This window comes from Ambystoma mexicanum, chromosome 10, assembly GCF_040938575.1.
Source record: "Ambystoma mexicanum isolate Mex_15411 chromosome 10, UKY_AmexF1_1, whole genome shotgun sequence".
Classification (NCBI taxonomy): Eukaryota; Metazoa; Chordata; class Amphibia; order Caudata; family Ambystomatidae; genus Ambystoma; species Ambystoma mexicanum.
The window spans coordinates 1,122,910,872-1,122,928,282 of NC_090932.1; the positions used below are offsets into that span (position 1 = coordinate 1,122,910,872).

The 17,411-nt window shown below is 46.6% G+C and overlaps 1 protein-coding gene across 4 annotated transcripts in view; it reads right to left on the bottom strand.

Annotated features, from left to right (window-relative positions):
• SLC20A1 (solute carrier family 20 member 1) overlaps positions 1-17,411 on the bottom strand; it is a 284,197-nt gene that overhangs the window by 22,224 nt on the left and 244,562 nt on the right. The window contains exons 1-2 of one of the 4 annotated variants that reach the window (XM_069619007.1): positions 8,533-8,682; positions 3,045-3,646 (exon numbers count right to left, since the gene is read on the bottom strand). In XM_069619007.1, coding sequence (XP_069475108.1) covers positions 3,045-3,393 — 349 coding nt within the window. In that variant the 5' untranslated portion in view covers positions 3,394-3,646; positions 8,533-8,682. Of the gene's footprint in view, positions 1-3,044; positions 3,647-4,102; positions 4,779-7,956; positions 8,196-8,532; positions 8,683-17,411 lie in introns of those variants that run through there. The other 3 variants (XM_069619004.1, XM_069619006.1, XM_069619005.1) reach the window with 3 other exon arrangements.

Genomic DNA, 17,411 nt, shown 5'->3' on the forward strand with positions numbered 1-17,411 from the left:
AGATATTCTTCCATGATGCCCAGGAACACAATATTCAATTTCCAAACAAACGTTGGTCTTAAATATCTCCTACCTACATAATTTAATTGGTGGGTCAGAAATATATGAATTGAACAATATTGGTGCGAATATGCAACCCTGTTCGAGACCCTAGAAGGTAGGAACATTCTTGGTAGTGTGCCACAATTGGGATACCTCAACCTCTGCGTTTGTGTAGAATGCCATTATTTGAATTAGGCCTGCTGCAGTTACCCATTTCAGGAGTTTCTGCTTTGATGGTATCAAAAGGCAGCATGTGCTAGGCTCTCGCAATACAAAGTTATTTTGCATGCAAAGCTTCCACACACAACTGAAAATGATTGCCTTCCACTGGTAAAGAAAAAAAATCCACATAGCAGGTAAAAATACCTACTCCATGGTTCTGCAACAGCCCTCGTCGGCACACTGAGGGATCATGGGAACTGTGGTCTACATCTGGAAAGCCAGACATTACAGACCCAACACTAAAACACACGCGAGTGAACCAATGAACGGTTCCAAATTAAAATAAATACATAATCTGGTCACCAAAACACCTCTTTGCACTGTTCCAATGAGTTTCACCAGAACAACCAGCCAAAGAATCACCACCCACTTCCTCTAGTAAAGGTGGTTATCCGACTACCACTTGAAACATTAGTTGAGGGGATTAACTCCAGGTAAAGCATGACGGGAGGAGAGAATATGGGAAAAATAATCTATACCTTCGCTATTCTAAGCAGTCATTGATAGCTGGAAGATGTCAGAGGGCTGTGGAGGAACAGGAAGTCCGTCTGTGTAGTATATATGTATGTGGGGGGGGGGGAGGGGGGGGGTTGATGCTGGAAAGGGCCCAGAAGGAGCAAGGGGTAGATTTGGGTTTTTTCCAGCGTTCACCCAAGAAACCTGGCCTTTTGTCAAAACTACAGACATTAGGTTAAGTGTTCCTGTATTAGGAGTAAAGCAGGAAGGATGTTTTGCTGCATTGCTTTAACAACGCGAGTAGGGTTATATTTTACTGTAAAAATCAATTTTGTAACCATGATCATTCTCAAGTCACCCTTTAGACACACCAGGAACCATGCTGACGTTGCAGTGGAGAGTAACCACAAGTGATGGGTGGAAGGTTTTGAATGAATCTGAACCACTGGTATTGCTCTGGGCAACCTTCCATACCACAGTTTTTAGCCTGTCTGCACCATTGCAAAGGCGATCCAGCCATATGTGGTACTGCCACCAATGGTGCATCCCAGCCCGAACTGGTAGGCCAGGTCCCCTCTGCATGGGAGCACAAGCAACCCCAGACATGTTTTGGCCTGGTTGGGCCTCCTTTGTGAGGTGCAGCGAGCAAGGGACCCACGTCTGGGCATACACTCTCACATAAGGAGACTGTTTGTCTCTATGTGAGCGAGGGTGTGCCCAGACGTGGGTCTCTTGCTCGCTGCGCCATAGAGGACCAAGCTGCACCTCACTGAGGAGGCCCAAGGCCGAAACATGTCTGGGATTGCTTGCAGAGGGGACCTGGCCTAGCAGTTCAGGCACAGCTGCACCCATCGGTGGCAGTACTTGACCGATTTATATATGACTGGATCGCGTTTGCAATGGTGCAGACGCTCTAAAAAACGATGGTGTGGAAGGTTGCTCAGAGCAGTGCCAGTGGTTCAGATTCATTTAAAACCTCTCCCCACCCCTATCACTTTTTTTGGTTATAGTTGCAGTGGAGAGGCCTTCACCCCAAATGCATTTGGAAACTAAACCATTATTTTCACATTTGAAGTAGACTAGTGTCACAGCATAAAATTGCCACTTTCCCCAAGTGCTCTACTTCTCCAGAATACACAGTTACCCCATAAATTAAGCCCCCCCCCCCCCTTAGTACACCAGGAGCAACGCAGCAAGTTATACATAAGGCCTTTACGGTAACAATGTGACCCCCCCCCCCGCCCCAAACCCCTAATGCATCCCACTACTTAAAACATGCATCCCTATGTGGGCCACGTTGTAAGGGGCTTTACAGATCAAGCTACGGTGCTCCAGTCTGGCTCATTCCCAGCAGCCTTTTTAATTAGCATGCCACTGACAATTTTCAAGCAAGCACTTGCAATGACTAAGAAGCAGATGAGGTGGACAGGAGAAGAGCCTATTCTCTTCTACTCCCCACTTCCAAGTCACCAGCTTTGATGCAGAGAGATGGTGTGCTATACAGGCCATCTTCCCCACCTTCAGTAAAAGATGGCATGTAGTTCATATTCATACACACCCAGAAACACTAAATAGTACAATCTTGATGATAAATTCCTCAGAACAAATGAGGCTGAAGTTGCACTCTAGTTGTCAGGCATAATAGCCAACACAGCCACTCGCTCACCACATTAATGCCAGTTCTACCTTTGTAGAGACACAAAGCAACCCATGGGTGAATTCTCATCAATGGTGCTTGCATGTGAGCGACAGGGCCTTTGTAGCGTGCCTGGTGTGAATGCAGGCGATTGGGAATGCATGAGAGAATGTTTGGTGTGCCTGAGAGAATGTTTGGCTGTGAGTGTAGGGATGCTTGTAGTGAAGGTTCCACTGCATGTCAGTCGGTGAGCTCCTTCCTGGATGATGGGAGCCAGTGGTTCATACTTGTCTTTTTATGGGATCATTACCTGACTGGAATAAAGCTAACTTGTGGAACCTGACAGATGTGTCCACGGAACTTACTTTTCTACAAGTGCCATACAATATATTCCAGTCCTGCCATTTTTTTTTTGATAAGCTACAGAACAATGCATTTCCAAAGGTCCGCTTACAATTGTCACCCAAAAAGCTTGCAATGGTTCGGCAGGTTAAGTTGAAGTTCAGGCTAATGGTGATAGTGTAAACGTAAATAACAAAGAAAGCTAAATTATCTGGTACATGTTAAACAAAATCCAATTGGCAAAAAAAGTATCCCTCCCAGCAAAATCATCGTAGCGTTACGTAAAATGACAGCCATGCACTCAAACAGGGACGGTGCTTATAGTCACATGCAGCAATTGACTTACCAAACATGGCACTCACAGATCCTGCCATCAGTAGCTCTTGGGTGGTGTTATACATCTCCACGTCAATAAGGCCCTTGCGGATCGTCTCGCTGACTTTAGCCCCCAGTAAGACAGAACCAACCGTCTCAAAGATGGATGCCAAGATGCATGCTTGTCGGAGGGTTACCACGCCAGATCCCACCGCTGTCCCGAAGGAGTTTGCCACATCATTGGCACCCACAGAAAAGGCAAGGATGAATGCAATGATGAAGCCCACCACAAGCAGCCAGAGGAATGCTGTCAAAGGCCCGCCACTCTCCAGCCCCACTGCACTTGTTACTAAACTCACCAAAGCTGTCGTTGATTCCATGTTTACAAAATATTAGTGGTTCAAAAAATATTACACTTGATATGTAAACAAAATGAGGTATGAAAATATTCAATAAATAATGTATTATAAAATTAAATAAGACTAAACTATGATATGTTTTGAGGTGTTAAAGTTATTGCTATCCTCTACGTATCAGCGTCTGTTTCCTAGAGTTCGTTTGGCGCTGGTGAGTTAAAGGAGATGAACAAAACCCCATTGTGTTGAAGGAAGATGTGCCAGCAGGTTCTTCATTCTGCAAAAGGGAAGGGAAAAAAAGCTTAGATGAGGACAGATGCAACATCGACGGAAAGGATTCAGTAGCAAATAGTGGCTAAAACATGTGATTTTACTATGTATTGGGGCAGTAGGTAAAGCAGACTTCACAATTGCTTTGTCCGCCAAAAATGGTTTAAGCAGATGTCAACACAGAAACTACTCAGTACAATGCAAAAGCTAGCATGCTTTAAAGGAAAAGACTTGTGGAGCACGGACTGATTTACTAAACATACTGAACAGCCGCCAAATGTAGTACTTGGGCGGGAAAACAATTACCAGCTCAAGCTTTCCATGGATACTTGCATCAACATGACCAGCACAGGGATGTTCAAAACGCAAAGTATTTCTATCTAGCTACTCCAACAGGAGGACACCATAAAAGGCAAACTGATCACAAGTACAGGACAGTCTGTTCCAACTTAACGCTACTTACCAGAAGTAACAAACCTCAATCAGATGAGGCATAACCGTTACTAGGGTAACAAATGGGATTGCCGGGAAAGATTCAGGCGTTGGATTTGTGGTGGCTTAGCAGCAGCACAGGCATTGTTGGCTCCACATTTTGTGAAGGTGTGTAGAAATAAGTTTCTCGGATAAACACTTCCGTGTGGTCTGCATATCCTGCATCTCATTAGGGAATACAGAGCATTCTGCTCATGAGAGAGGCGTGGGGGAGAAGTGTATTTTATTTCTGAATTGTTCCTAGTTTAACGGTCAAACACATTTCCTTCTGGTGCTCCCAAATGTTGAAATTACAGGGAAACGTGCCCATTCGCATAGGTAAACGCGAGAAATAAAACCTCGGTTCCACCGCAAACACTTTAACAACGAAAGGTGGGAAAAGTGCGGTTTCTTGCCAACACACAAACTACACAACAGACAGTTTGAGGACTTTATCGAATTTCGATAGTAATGCAACGACGACCGATTTGCAATCGGTCAACAGTGTTGAAATATGAGGCAAACCCAATCTACAAAATTGTAAACGTGATTGCTGCCCTGGAAACGTTTTACCCATTCGGACACGATCCCACTACAAAGTGATCTGGGCTGTAGATCCGACACGGGGGAAAATAGCGCACCTCCCGCCCTGGGTTTAAATTTGAAGTGACCTTCCCGCTCATTTTGAAGGACTCTGCAGAACAGCCGAGGAAACGGCTCTTCCCGCCCACCATGACCAGCCTCCCGCCTCGAGTCCCTCCCCCAGCACCAAAGCTAAAGCTGCCGGCTAGGGACGAGGGATATCAGTCATTAAATGATCCCAGTTTAAGATACGGAGAAGTCTTACAAGGAGGATGCACCTATAGTGTGGCAACATTGTAATGACAATATACAAGGAAAACGAGAAGGGACCGAGTCTTTCCAAACATAGCAAAAATACTTCAATAAATCTTCACAAAACACAAGTCATTTTTCGAAATTGCGTAGGCAATGCAATTCCAGGCTCCATCTCGTGTGCAAACATGCATGTGATACGTTGGCAGGGGGACAGAATAGCGTAAACCGATTGCACTAGCGTACACAAGCCATCATTTGGAGGGGTAAATTACAAAAAAAGCCCAAAGCACCGAGCCTCCTCTCCCTCCCCGACTAGAACAACACTTGAACCGCCAGAGCAGCCTCACTTGTTAACACCTTCGGGATGCAAAATACAAACTTCGCAGATGATAGATAAACCACTGGGCTTTCTTGCCACCTAGAGCAAATGTCAAATATACATCCACGAGTGGGATACACCGATAGCGTATGCATTTCAACACAAGGTTCCTTGATTAGATTAGCCCCCAGTTCATCAAACCGACAATAGACACCGCACCAACCCATCCAAACCAGCGGTCAGCAGTCCCATTTGGGTACCGCGGGCAGCTGAAAAGCGAGCAAGAGCTATTTATAAAACGAGACGCACCCTGGACGCTATGCGCGAGCTACCCTCCCGCTGGGAGCATGTGATCTCCATTCCAAACTTAAAGCAAGCTAATCATTGAAAAGGGACGATTTCTGGCCGAAAAGACGAGGCTCGAATGTGGTTTGAGAGGCATGATTACCAAAGTAGAGGTGATCACCCTTCCCTATTGCCAGAAGATTACACAACACCACAGAGCTAGTTCCCGCCGCATAAAAAGCCTTTCTTCTAGACTTGCATCTTGCTAAACCTGGCCGCCACTACACTCATACTCGAGGCCCACCAAAGGCACTCTCGCAATCCGACATGGCTAGACCAGCAAGCGCCCCACTGTGCTCGTCAGCGAAACCAGACTAGGGTGGAATCCACATCCTTACACCACTATAATCCACCGGAGGGGAGCTGTGACGGGCTACCCCGATCACGTGGTAACCCCAGGTCTCCAAAACCCTGTGAAAAACTCGTCTGGTGTGACGCATGGCCTAACATACAAGGCAAGGGGTCAACAAGGATGTAGCGGAACACAATGATTTAAGGGCAAGTACATTGGCATCATTCATTAACATTCAGTTTGCAATGGGGTCATACAAGACAATGGGCCTCAGTTAGGCAATAAATCCTCCAAAAAATAGCTCTGCGGAATTACTATTACCACTACTTGGTCAGGTGGAATTTCCACCTGAAGACAATTGGGGGTGGCAGTGTCATTCCCTGGCATTTTTGCGGAATTCTGCCAATTTTTCGGCATTGAGTGGGAAGATTTACAGCGAGGATTTTGCTAGAGGTAAATCCTCCACTTAAAACCCTAACTTTTGATGTAATGGTAAAATTGGTAGTAACTCGGTATCGCCAATTTTACCACTCACCGCAACTCTTAGTGAGGCTGTTTAGACTGCAAAAAAGAAACCAAGCAGGATGTAGGGGCAAGAAGGATTCCTGATAAAGCCTAAAATATTAAGGCAGAGCGCCCCTTGGTGAAGGCCACACGTGATGATACTTTAATACATAACTTAATCAGATTGTCAACACGAGTGCACAAGCTACCAGTAAAGCGGTGGTATTAAAACGTTTTCATACCGTGCCCACCGCTGGAGTAAAAATACCCCCCCCCCCCCGTCGTTAAAATGTAAGCAGATTATCTACTGTTTACATTAGCCTATTAAAAAGCAGTCAAATTAACAGTTTTTAAAAAAATTGAATCCTTTTTAAAGAACCTTTCGTCTCCCCCTTTTGAAGACCAGCGGGGTAGAGAATATCCAATAGGTTTGGTGATGTTGCTCATTCATCACGTGACCACTATTACCAGCATATTTTCAGTTAGTACAATTAAAAAAAAAGTGTCAGCATTTGGATTTTGTAACTATTAGCAACGTGTCCCATTTAGAATGGATACACACCACGAAGCAGAGCCCTTCAACACCCGACTGTGCACGCTGGTCTATCTCGAAGGACTCTCACCCAAAACAATCTTTCAAGAAAAAGGTGGTGGGGGCGTCGGAAGAAACATGCATGACGCGTTTCCGTTTAGTGAACTTGGTGTGCTTTTGCTTACTAGCTAACCCCGCCAATTCAGCACATCTCCCCACCTTTCTTGCCACGCTTTAGGTCAAGAGGACCTTCCCTGTAACAGACCAGTCGACAGCCAAGCATCTTGGGCTACAGTACCGATAATCATCAGTTGCAACAACGCTATAAAAATAAAAAATAAATTGATACCAAGTTTATTTTTGTTGCAAAAGCCTCCCATCGTCCCTGACCCCCGATTTTACCTCCCTCCACTCCCGCTCTAAGGGGGTTCGATGAAGAGCTCCTTCTGTGAAGCTTGCCCCCTTATGCCTCTGCCCCTTGTTCCGAAAGCTGGCGCCGGCCCCGCTGCACTGCGCGCACCATGTCCCTGGTAGACACGTGTTTGGTGTGAGGGCCGGGTGACAGACCTACATATAAGAGAGGGATAACACTACGACAGACATCGCTTGTGTTGAGGCGACCCTCCAAAATACTCAATGGGCGCCATGATTGCCCAGACGATGTGAATGTCAGGGACGAAGTTCCCGAGATCCAACGTGACATACAAGGACACGCAATACGGGGAAGTAGGGAGGTGGAGCGATGTAAAAGTCAAGTCTATTCAATGACACCAACACACATTTCACCGGAAGTACTTATAGAATACCATCTCTTACGCTATTCCCTCAGCCCTCCTAAATCGAGGTAGAGAAAGAAAGGCATATGCGTTCACCTCCCTAGGGAAGGCCAGCCTGTAGAAATCAGTTATTTTCTGGAAGAGAAATAACTGACAAAACGGCTCTAGCATTCACATGCACAAGAGTGGCTAATGGGACAGTGGCGGCCGGATACACTGCCTGAATATAGATTGTACTCACCAAACCCGGGACGTCACAGGCCGTACTACTTCGCCGCTCCTCACAGGCCACAAAACCGAAGACACGATCCCTCCGCCGCGCCTGCGCACACGCCGTCACCAATGGGTGAATAAACGGGAGAACCGTGTGGCGCTGAAACCACGCAAGCGGGAAAACACCGAGCTCGAGACCAACGTCACCGAGCGCGTGTTTTTTTAAAAAAAAAAGAAATAACCCAGTGCAGACCGCCGCCATTCACTGACAGGTCTAGCGCGCCGCCTGTATTTATAGAGCCTTCTCGGCACGCCCCGGCCGCGTCATTGCCGCACCCAACCAGCGCCGCCTCGGGGCGTCTTAATTAGATGATGGCCCCACCTCCATCCTGGTGTCACGTCAGTCATAAAGCTGGCTCTGCCCATCGACCGCCAACAAAACGTTCAGAGGGGTCCGGCCAGTGCGCTTCAGGGTTCACCCCAAAGAGCATTAGTTACAAGACAACGAGTCGCTATAATTATCTCGTTGGTTGGACCCTCAGTCACACACCAAACCCCACCCACAACCAACGAAAGTGTCAATCACAGCAGGGACCGAACCTACTCTGCAGGAGGCGACGTCCACATACTGGCCGCACCCCCATCCGCATAGAGAGCCTCCCACAATGACGGCTCTGCCCATCGACCTCTTTATTGCACAAACGCGAGGCACCCACCACCGACGCCCCTACCCGCATGCTGCAGAAACGTCACTAAATTCAGTCAGTGCCTCCTGTAAGCCGCAGTCAATCCAACGGCCGCCCCGCCCACCGGCTCGAAAAGGTTTAACTACCACTAACAAATACAAAGTGAATACGCACCGCCGAAAGCGCCACCACTCGACTTTCCAAAGTCCGCCTACCGTCTCAAGCAAACACACCACTTACACCAGAAAAACAATCCTAGCACAGAACAACGGCAGAGGCAACGTTTGGTGCCAGGGGAGTAGGGCATTGCCTCTCGTGAGAAGGAGAAATCGTGAATGCACATGCTTCGCTGTTCCATTTACAGTTTAGTACGAGACCGCCTTGTGCAGAAATGGTGCGATCGCTTACGGGTAATCTTGATTACTCCTAGTCCATACTTTCCTCGTCACAGTACTTACGTGTAAGGTCATCTACCTCTTTTCAGGAACTCCTTTTCTAACTTTATTCTTTTTCTCCTTGCTGTTCCCCACACTTCACTGAGGGTATAACCCCTTATTGGCCCCACAGACCTCAACTTATAACCTACTCTTTGCCCATTTCAGACAAGTAGGGCGGGAGAAGCAAGTCAAAAATACTGTGACGAAGAAAAGAAGGGCTAGAAGTAAGGAGGATTTATGTGAAGTAATCACCACATAACCTCCATGTGCCTTTTCCCCATCCCAGTACTTGTGAGGTATACCAACTTGATGTGATGGATGTGCCCAAAGAAAAACACTATCAATGCCAAGCGCATCATCCATTAACCGCATACCACGAAAGAGGATTCCCACACTCAAAACCCCAATTCCAAAAGCACCTTCCCCATGGATGTGCACACTTAATAGTGCTTTATAAAACCATTCAGGTTTTCCCCTGTGGCAGCATGGCATTGTATACTGCCCTTTATCAACACTCCTTGTGCTTTTGCACATGAAGCAGCAATTGTTTTTGTGGACCTTCCCTGGGGTTTGGGGGGGGAGGGGGAATCAGAACTTGATGACTGATAAGTGATGGAAATGGTTTCTCTCAGCCCACAGCTAAATAGGGTTCGAAATTGCTGGGAGCTAATTAGCTCCTGCTGCTAGCCCAGGAAAGCCTCGTTAGCTTAACACCAACCTCTCCCAGAAGCTTCTTTTGGCTCCTCATGCAAACTAAACATTTCTATGTGTCTCAACTTTCTGTATCTGGGAATGCATAAATAAGCATTAGATACTTCGGTGAGGCATTTAAAGCATAATGATTTGTATGCAAAGTTAAGTTTGCACACACAGAAAAGGTTTGTGGCACGTTTTGTGCTAGCTCCCGATTCTCTAAGGGTAGATCCTGCCTATAAGGTGATGGCAGAAGCCCGGGAGCTAGTTTGACCTCCAGCTTAATTTCGACCGCTGCTAGACATACGAACTGTGGCTTTCTGACCTGAATGTGCCACTCACAGAAGGGCTGACTCCCTAACGACCCGATACCTTTCTAGACAGATAGTGTGGTTCTACACTCTGAACCGCTAGTGGACTATAACCTTACTCCTCTGGGGAGGAAGGATTACGAAACAGGCTAGGAGGTGTTCCTCCCATCCTGTTTCTTAATCCTGCCTTCCCAGAGATACATGGAACTTGGAAGCCACGTTAGGAAGGAAAGCCAGGTCACAGATGAGAGAGAGGGCATCCTCGCAAATCACGAGATTTGCATGCAAAGGCACACATTTCCTCAAGCCTCCTGGCTGTTAAGGTTATTAGAAACATAATCCCAGGAATTTCAACTAAATTTCCTCCGATGGTTGAAAGGGATCCAATTGTAATATTTTCAACATGAGCGGCAGATCCCAAGGGGACAGCAATGAAGCTGCCACTGGTCTAGCAAGAGAACACCTTTTCAAAAGGCTATTCACCATGGCATAATCTTCAGAAGCCTTCCCCAGTTTCTATACAAACTGTCCTCTTGTTAAGGTAGAGACTGAAAGACACAAATTAAAACCTTCCTGAAGGCACTGTAGGATGTTGGTAACTGGGCTGAGGACTACTGAAACTCCTTTTTTAGCACACCAATCTTGAAAAATATCCCAGTGATTATTATAGGCCCTCAATGTGGAGGGTCTCTTATCTTTCTGAATTGCTTCAGCTAATTCTAAGGACAGGCCTGGCCATTGGAGCCTTTCCAACTCAATTTTCAGGCTGGAATAGTCTTGCCCTGAACCTGAAAGATGGGTACTGGATGTTTTTGGTCTAAGAAATTTTGTAGCTATTGTGAAACCAGCGCCTGCGAGGCCAAAATGGAACAACAACATGACAATTGCAACCGACTCCTTGATCTTTGGGTGCACCTTCAGGATTAGTGGAAGCAGAAGGCAGGCATACAGGGGGCCCTTCGGCTATGGTATGGCCCCTGCATCTATTTCCCACACACCCTAGCAAGGGAACCGTTCTGGGGTGATGCAAAGACGACACTGGTAGTCCCGAACTTCCTGCAAGTGCTGTGGAACACCTCCTCCTGAAGCTCTCTCAGCAAATGGAAAAACCCTGATTAACCTGTCTGCCGTTACACAGTCTAATCCTCGGATGTGAATTGCCTTGAGAGATAGGAGGTTCCTCTCCGCACAATTCCCCATGTTCTTTGTAAGAAGACCCAAGGCCCTGGAGCAGAAACCCACTGGTCTGTTGATGTAAGCGACTGCTATGGTAGTGCCTGTCTGGAGCAACACTGAATTCTCCTTTAGGGTTGAAGAGAAGGATGGAAGGGCCCTATACACCATTGCCAATTCTCTCAAATTCGAGGAATGAGCCGTCTCCCAAACTGACAGTTCTCTGATGAGATAGCTTCTTCCCCCTCTAATCCCTCACACTGGAGTCTGTGGTAAGACTGATCAGCAAGGGCCGATTTAAGGGAAACCCCATCAGAGGGCTGTCAAACTGAAGCCACCACTGAGATTGAGTCTCAGCCATGAGGGCACCAGGATCAAATCCTCAATGTCCTGGTGGTGGTCCTCTTTCCGGAACTTGTGGGCATTTCATAATAATGGTTTCATTGAATGCGGGCCCAAGGGACTAGAAACATACACAAGTTCATGTGTCCATGCACCTTTAGGAATTACCTTGCTGTCCCCTTGGATGAAGACCGAATGCCCCTCAGTCTCTCCTGTAATCTGGTCACTCAATCCTTTGTGAGCATGACCCTCCCCCACAGCTGTTCAGAATCGGTTACAACGAACCAGAGATCTTCGGAGGGAATCAACTGATTTTTCTATGTTGATGAGGAATTGCAGTGTCTCTAGGCACTTGCAGGTCTGGTAAACATATTGAATCAGCAGTTCTCTCGACAACACTTTGATCAACCAGTCCTCTAAATAGGGGAATACTTTAATTCCTTTCAGATGGAGATAAGCTACCAATGGTCCCATGACTTTCGTAAAGACACTGGGGGCAGACGTCAGTGCAAAGGGAATGGCTCTGAACGGAATGTGCCCCCCCTACAGAGAATCTCAGGAACTGTTGGTGTTTTTACCCCTTGGGATGTGGAAATAAGCATCCTGAAGGTCCAGGGATGCTAGGAAGTCTGTCTTGGACCACAGGAATGACCAGTTGGAGGAATTCTACCAGCAACCATTGTGACACAACCAAGATGAGTCTTTAGGTCTATGAGTTGGTAATTCCCAGATGGTTTGGGGACCAGAACACTATGGCATACACCCTTTATGGCCTTCTTCCATAGAACACTGTTGCAAGTAGTAATCCACACGGAAACCGCAGCAAGAGTTCTCATAGTTTAATGAAGGTAAGTGTAAAACACAAAAGGGCTCACACGGAGGAGACCCATCCTCACTCTTTCCCTCAAAGTGTCTACCCTCTGTCGCCTGCAACCAGCAACGTGTCCAAAGGACACAGTCACAGTAAGAGTGTAAGAGCGTGAGAGCTCCCGCTCAATGTTCTGCTTCCATTTATAGGCTAGAGCTTCCTTTTCTACAGTGGAGCACTATGTTTCAGCTCCTTGCAAAGCACAAGAGGCAAAAGCTATAGCCACTTCTTTCCCTTCTCCGATTTGGGTAAGCGCTGCGCTTTGTCCTATACTGCTAGCATCACTGGTGAGAATTGTTTGTTCAGAGTGTTAAACATTCCCAGAGGAAGGCACTCCTGCAATTTGTTCCTTTATGCTCTTAAAATCGTTTTCATGTGCTTTTGCCCATTCCAATTTGACCCTCTTTTGAAGTAATTCCCTAAGAGGAGTGCCCTTACAGGGAAAGCTTGCCATACATTTAGAGTCGAATTCTGCAAACCCTAAAATGCCGTATAGAGGTGGGGTGTACGAGCACCTCCTTCCCCCCGTTCCGGTACAACAGAAATGAATGGTGCATATTGCTACTGGAGTCTGCCTCCTCCTCACCATTATACCACCAAGGTGAAAGACGCCACTCACTGAAGCAGTCCTACAGACCATAACCGGACGACATCACCGAAGCATATAATCACTAAAATAGCGATCTCATATACCCCATCTCTTATGCTGGAATGAAAATCACACAAGAATACACAACTGCTTGCATGATGCAGAACGCAACTAAACAGAGAGGCCATGTTAATCAAGATGGAAGACACAGCCATGTTAAATGAATGGGAGCCATAGAGAGGCCTTAACACTGTAGGGAGAAACATTTAGTCTTGCCTAGGCAGAAAAAAAAGAGCCGAGCACGTACAGCTCACCAATTGCCAAGGTCATCATGGGAAAGCAGATTTGAGCCAGTATTGGAAAAATACAGACAATAAGCAAACCCCAGGTTAGAGACATAACTCCATCCGAAAAAACAGAAACACATGTTTCAGAAATGTCAGGTTCTCATCAGTTTACACCTGACACAGAGGAGAAAACATCCTGAGCAAGTCTCCAGAGGCCAAGGGAGGAGATAACATCCATAGTAAAACCAGCTTAATTCCTCACAAATTACTGAGCAGGATATTCTGAAATCCAGTCCCTACACAAGCAATTTGCAGTGGCAGATGTCTATTCAGAGACTTTCATTCCCATCCATTTCATTGGGAGAAAAGATACAATACAGCTTTTTCTTCAAACTGGGGGGCGCACCCGCCTAGGGGTGCATGGTGCAGTTTCCCCTCTACGTTTTATTTGCTACTCTGGGCCAAGAGAGCAGATGAAAGGGGGACTGGAAGGATGGGAGAATGACAGAATTAAGAGGGGCTAGGTAGGGGAAAGAAAATGAGAACTAGACAGGAGGGGAATGAGACTAGGAAGGAGAGATAATATGATTGACTAGGTGGGAGAGACAGAATGCAAGGGACAGACTAGGACAGAAAAAGGAGACCAAGTGCAGGGAGAAACAGACTAGGTGGGGGGCGTAAATACTAGAAGGGAGACAGACAAGGAGGGAGAGACAGTTAAAGCTGGAAACACAAAACAGGACGAGACACAGTAGGACAGAACGAGTGAGACAGGGAACAGGAAGGAGAGAGGATTGGAGGGAGACAGAATAGGAGGTATAGACAGAATAGGTGGGAGAGACAAGGACACAATTACATGAAGGCACAAAACAGGAGGGAGGGACAGTCCTGGACAGAATAGGAGGGAGAGGCAGAATGAAAGGGAGCGAGAATAGGAGTCCCAGACAGAACGTGAGGGACAGAAAAGGAGGGAGAGATAAGAGGAGACAGACAGAATAGGAGCGAGAAACAGGTTGGATAAACAGAAGAAGTGGGAGAGAAAAGGAAGAAATGGATGCGGTCTGGTAAGTGTGTGCTCATTCTCCACATTTCTGGATGCAAGGCTTCTGCAGTAGGATTCTGCCAAAAAAGCAAACTTCTCATCTCATGCTGCTTTTGATAGTAGTATTCTTATTGGACAAAAGAAATGCCCAATATTGAATTAGTGGTACCATCCCCATTTCACTCTCCTTAGAGACTTGAGATTGAGAGGCATATCAGTGTATTGGCACTCGGCATGCATAGTAGTTGACGTCAGAAGAAGGTTGTGAATAGGACATAGCGCATTGGCTCGTGGTTGTCGGCCCACAGTGGGGGCACCGACATGTCAGTGAAGAAAGGAGGAAAAGGCTTCCTTTAGTAATGATGTTAGGTGTTGACTGAGGAGCAATGGGCCTGCTAGCTCAAGAGTTTGAGGTTTTGAAAACAAAAAGATAGTACCATCGTAGTACCATTGGGTTGAGCTCAGGCAGCACTTTGAGGTTTGGATTGGTCTTTAAGGGCGGAGGTTAGAGTGGTGGCTTGTATTATTTTGTTTTTTTTGTGTTAGCGGTGCACCCAGGTATGCAGATAGTGTGTAATTGCATATGCAGAGGGCAAGTGATGTGGGTTGTGTAGTTTGGTTAGATAATGTAGTTTGTGTGCAAGTTGGGAGGTGTATTGTTTAATGAGATGCATGGCTAAAGTTGTTTAAGTTAGGTGTGCATCGTCTGTGCTTCAGCTTTGCCATTTGTCTAATGTATGCAAGTGTTTTGTCGCATTATTTGTGTTTGAGTGCAACATGTTCAGCTTCCGGAGAGAAATCCCCCCCCCACCCCCGGTGGTGGAGAAGCGAGGCCGTGTAAATGGCTGTCAGAAAGCCACATTTCATAGAAAGCAGGCTGTGTTCACAGAAAGCCACATGCGGAGGGCGGGGAGACGGAGCAGGCACTGGCTGTATGGCTCAGTTTCACAACATGTTTCTTGGAGTAACATAACATTTATTTTATTTATTTGCATTTATAGAGCGCACAACTGCCCTCGGGCATCGCGGCGCTGTTCAAGAAGGCTTACTTTGTTACATAAGTTCTTTTGAAGACATCCATACATACATGTTACATAGCCGCATGTAGCAGTGTGCAGCTCATTTGGTTACATAGTATTTGCAAAAACATGCAGTTTGCGTTACCCTCCTTGTAGGTCAGCAGCAGCATACTAGTACATAATTCAGGTGGCACAGACATGTTTCCCAGCCCCATGTTGCAGGGCAGCAGCAACATACAAATGCAAGGTCAAGATAGGTGGCACGGACAGGTTGCCCAACCCCTTCTTGTAGGGTGGCAGCAGCATAAATGCAGAGGTCAGATCAAGTGGTATGGACATGTTGCCCAGCCCTATGTTGCAGGGCGGTAGCAGTGCTGATGCGTTGAGACAATTTTAGATGGGTGTGGCTAGGATGGGATGGGATAGGAGAGGTTGGAAGGTGGGGTGTGGATGGCAAACTGGTGCCACATACGGGCGACCAAGGGGGTCGGGGGAGACAGCACCAAGCATACGGGCGACCAAGGGGGTCAAATTAAATTAAAATAAATTAAAAAAATTAAATTAAGTAGCAAGGTACAAGTATTGAGCATTTTGGTGGCTAATTGAAGTAAGGTTTATGGACCAACACCCTGAGAAGCCACATTTTGGAGGTATTGGAGAAGCAACACAGAAACATTTGAAAATAGGAAGAAGAGTTTTCTCCTTGGGAATGTCGATTTTGATCACATAACAATGACTGTAATGCAAGCATGCATGTATTAGGGAAGAAGCATGGGATTAAAGCGCTGTATTGACTAATGTTGGAATTGGCAATCATTGGTTGTTAACTTACATGTGAAACTAAGATGGCAAGTTTGGAAGAACAAGTTACTTTCTTCCCTGGTAACATTCTTTCGCCCGTAGCCTCAGTTGTAGTTTTTTCCCACAACGTGTGGCACCAATCTTCTGCCAGTATGACTACAGAAAGCCTTGCGGAAAACATAAGCTGCAATCGCATAACAAATTCTGTAGAGGGGCAGGCTCGGAGGGTGCGATGTGGAATACGTCTGAGGAACATCCCATCGAAAGAACGTTACCAGGTAAGAAAGTAACTTGTTCTTCGAGGGAATTGTGTCCTCCGACGTATTCCACATCTATGACAGACTCCCAAAGCAGTACCAACGTATGGAGGTGGGAAAAGAATTTAGAATTTTAGAATGCCCAATTAAATTGCAGAATAGAGGACCGCCTTGCCAAAGGCCATGTCTTGCCCATGGATAGAATCCAGGGAGTAGTGTTTCACAAAAGTATGGACAGAGGCCCGTGTGGCTGCTTGACAGATTTTACGAAATGGAACACCCCTCTGCAGAGCAGTAGAGGCGGCCACGCCCCTAGTAGAATGGGCCCGTAGGCCTACCAGAGGGTCCTTAACAGCCAGACGGAAGCATTCAGAGATTGTCAAGATAATCCATCTGGACAAGGTCTGCTTAGTAACAGCTTGACCCAAACGCCTTCCAGCGTATCCAACAAAGAGCTGATCGTCCACTCTGACCCGGGACATGCATGAGATGTAGAAACGTAAAGCTCTCCTAGTATCCAACCTGTGGAGTCTCTCCTCTTCCTTACCAGGATACGGAGGAGGATACAACACAGGAAGAACTACCTTCTGGCTTAAATGCAATTCCGACACAACCTTCGGAAGAAAAGAAGGACGAACCCTAAGGACAACCCTGTCCTTATGGAACACAGTGAAGGGTGGTTTGGCGGAAAGTGCCTGCAACTCACTCACTCTGCGTGCGGAAGTAACCACAACTAAAAATAGAGTTTTAAAGGTTAACAGTCTCAATGGACAAGAGTGCAAGGGCTCAAACGGAGCTCCCATGAGGAACTTTAAAACCAAATTCAAATCCCATCCCTGCACCTGGAAAGGCGACGGTGGAAACACACAAGTTAGCCGTTTCAGAAACTGAGAAATCAAAGGGATCTTAAAATAAGAACACTCCTCAGACGAGCGCTTAAATATGGACAGCGCCGCCAGGTATCCCTTATTGGTACCC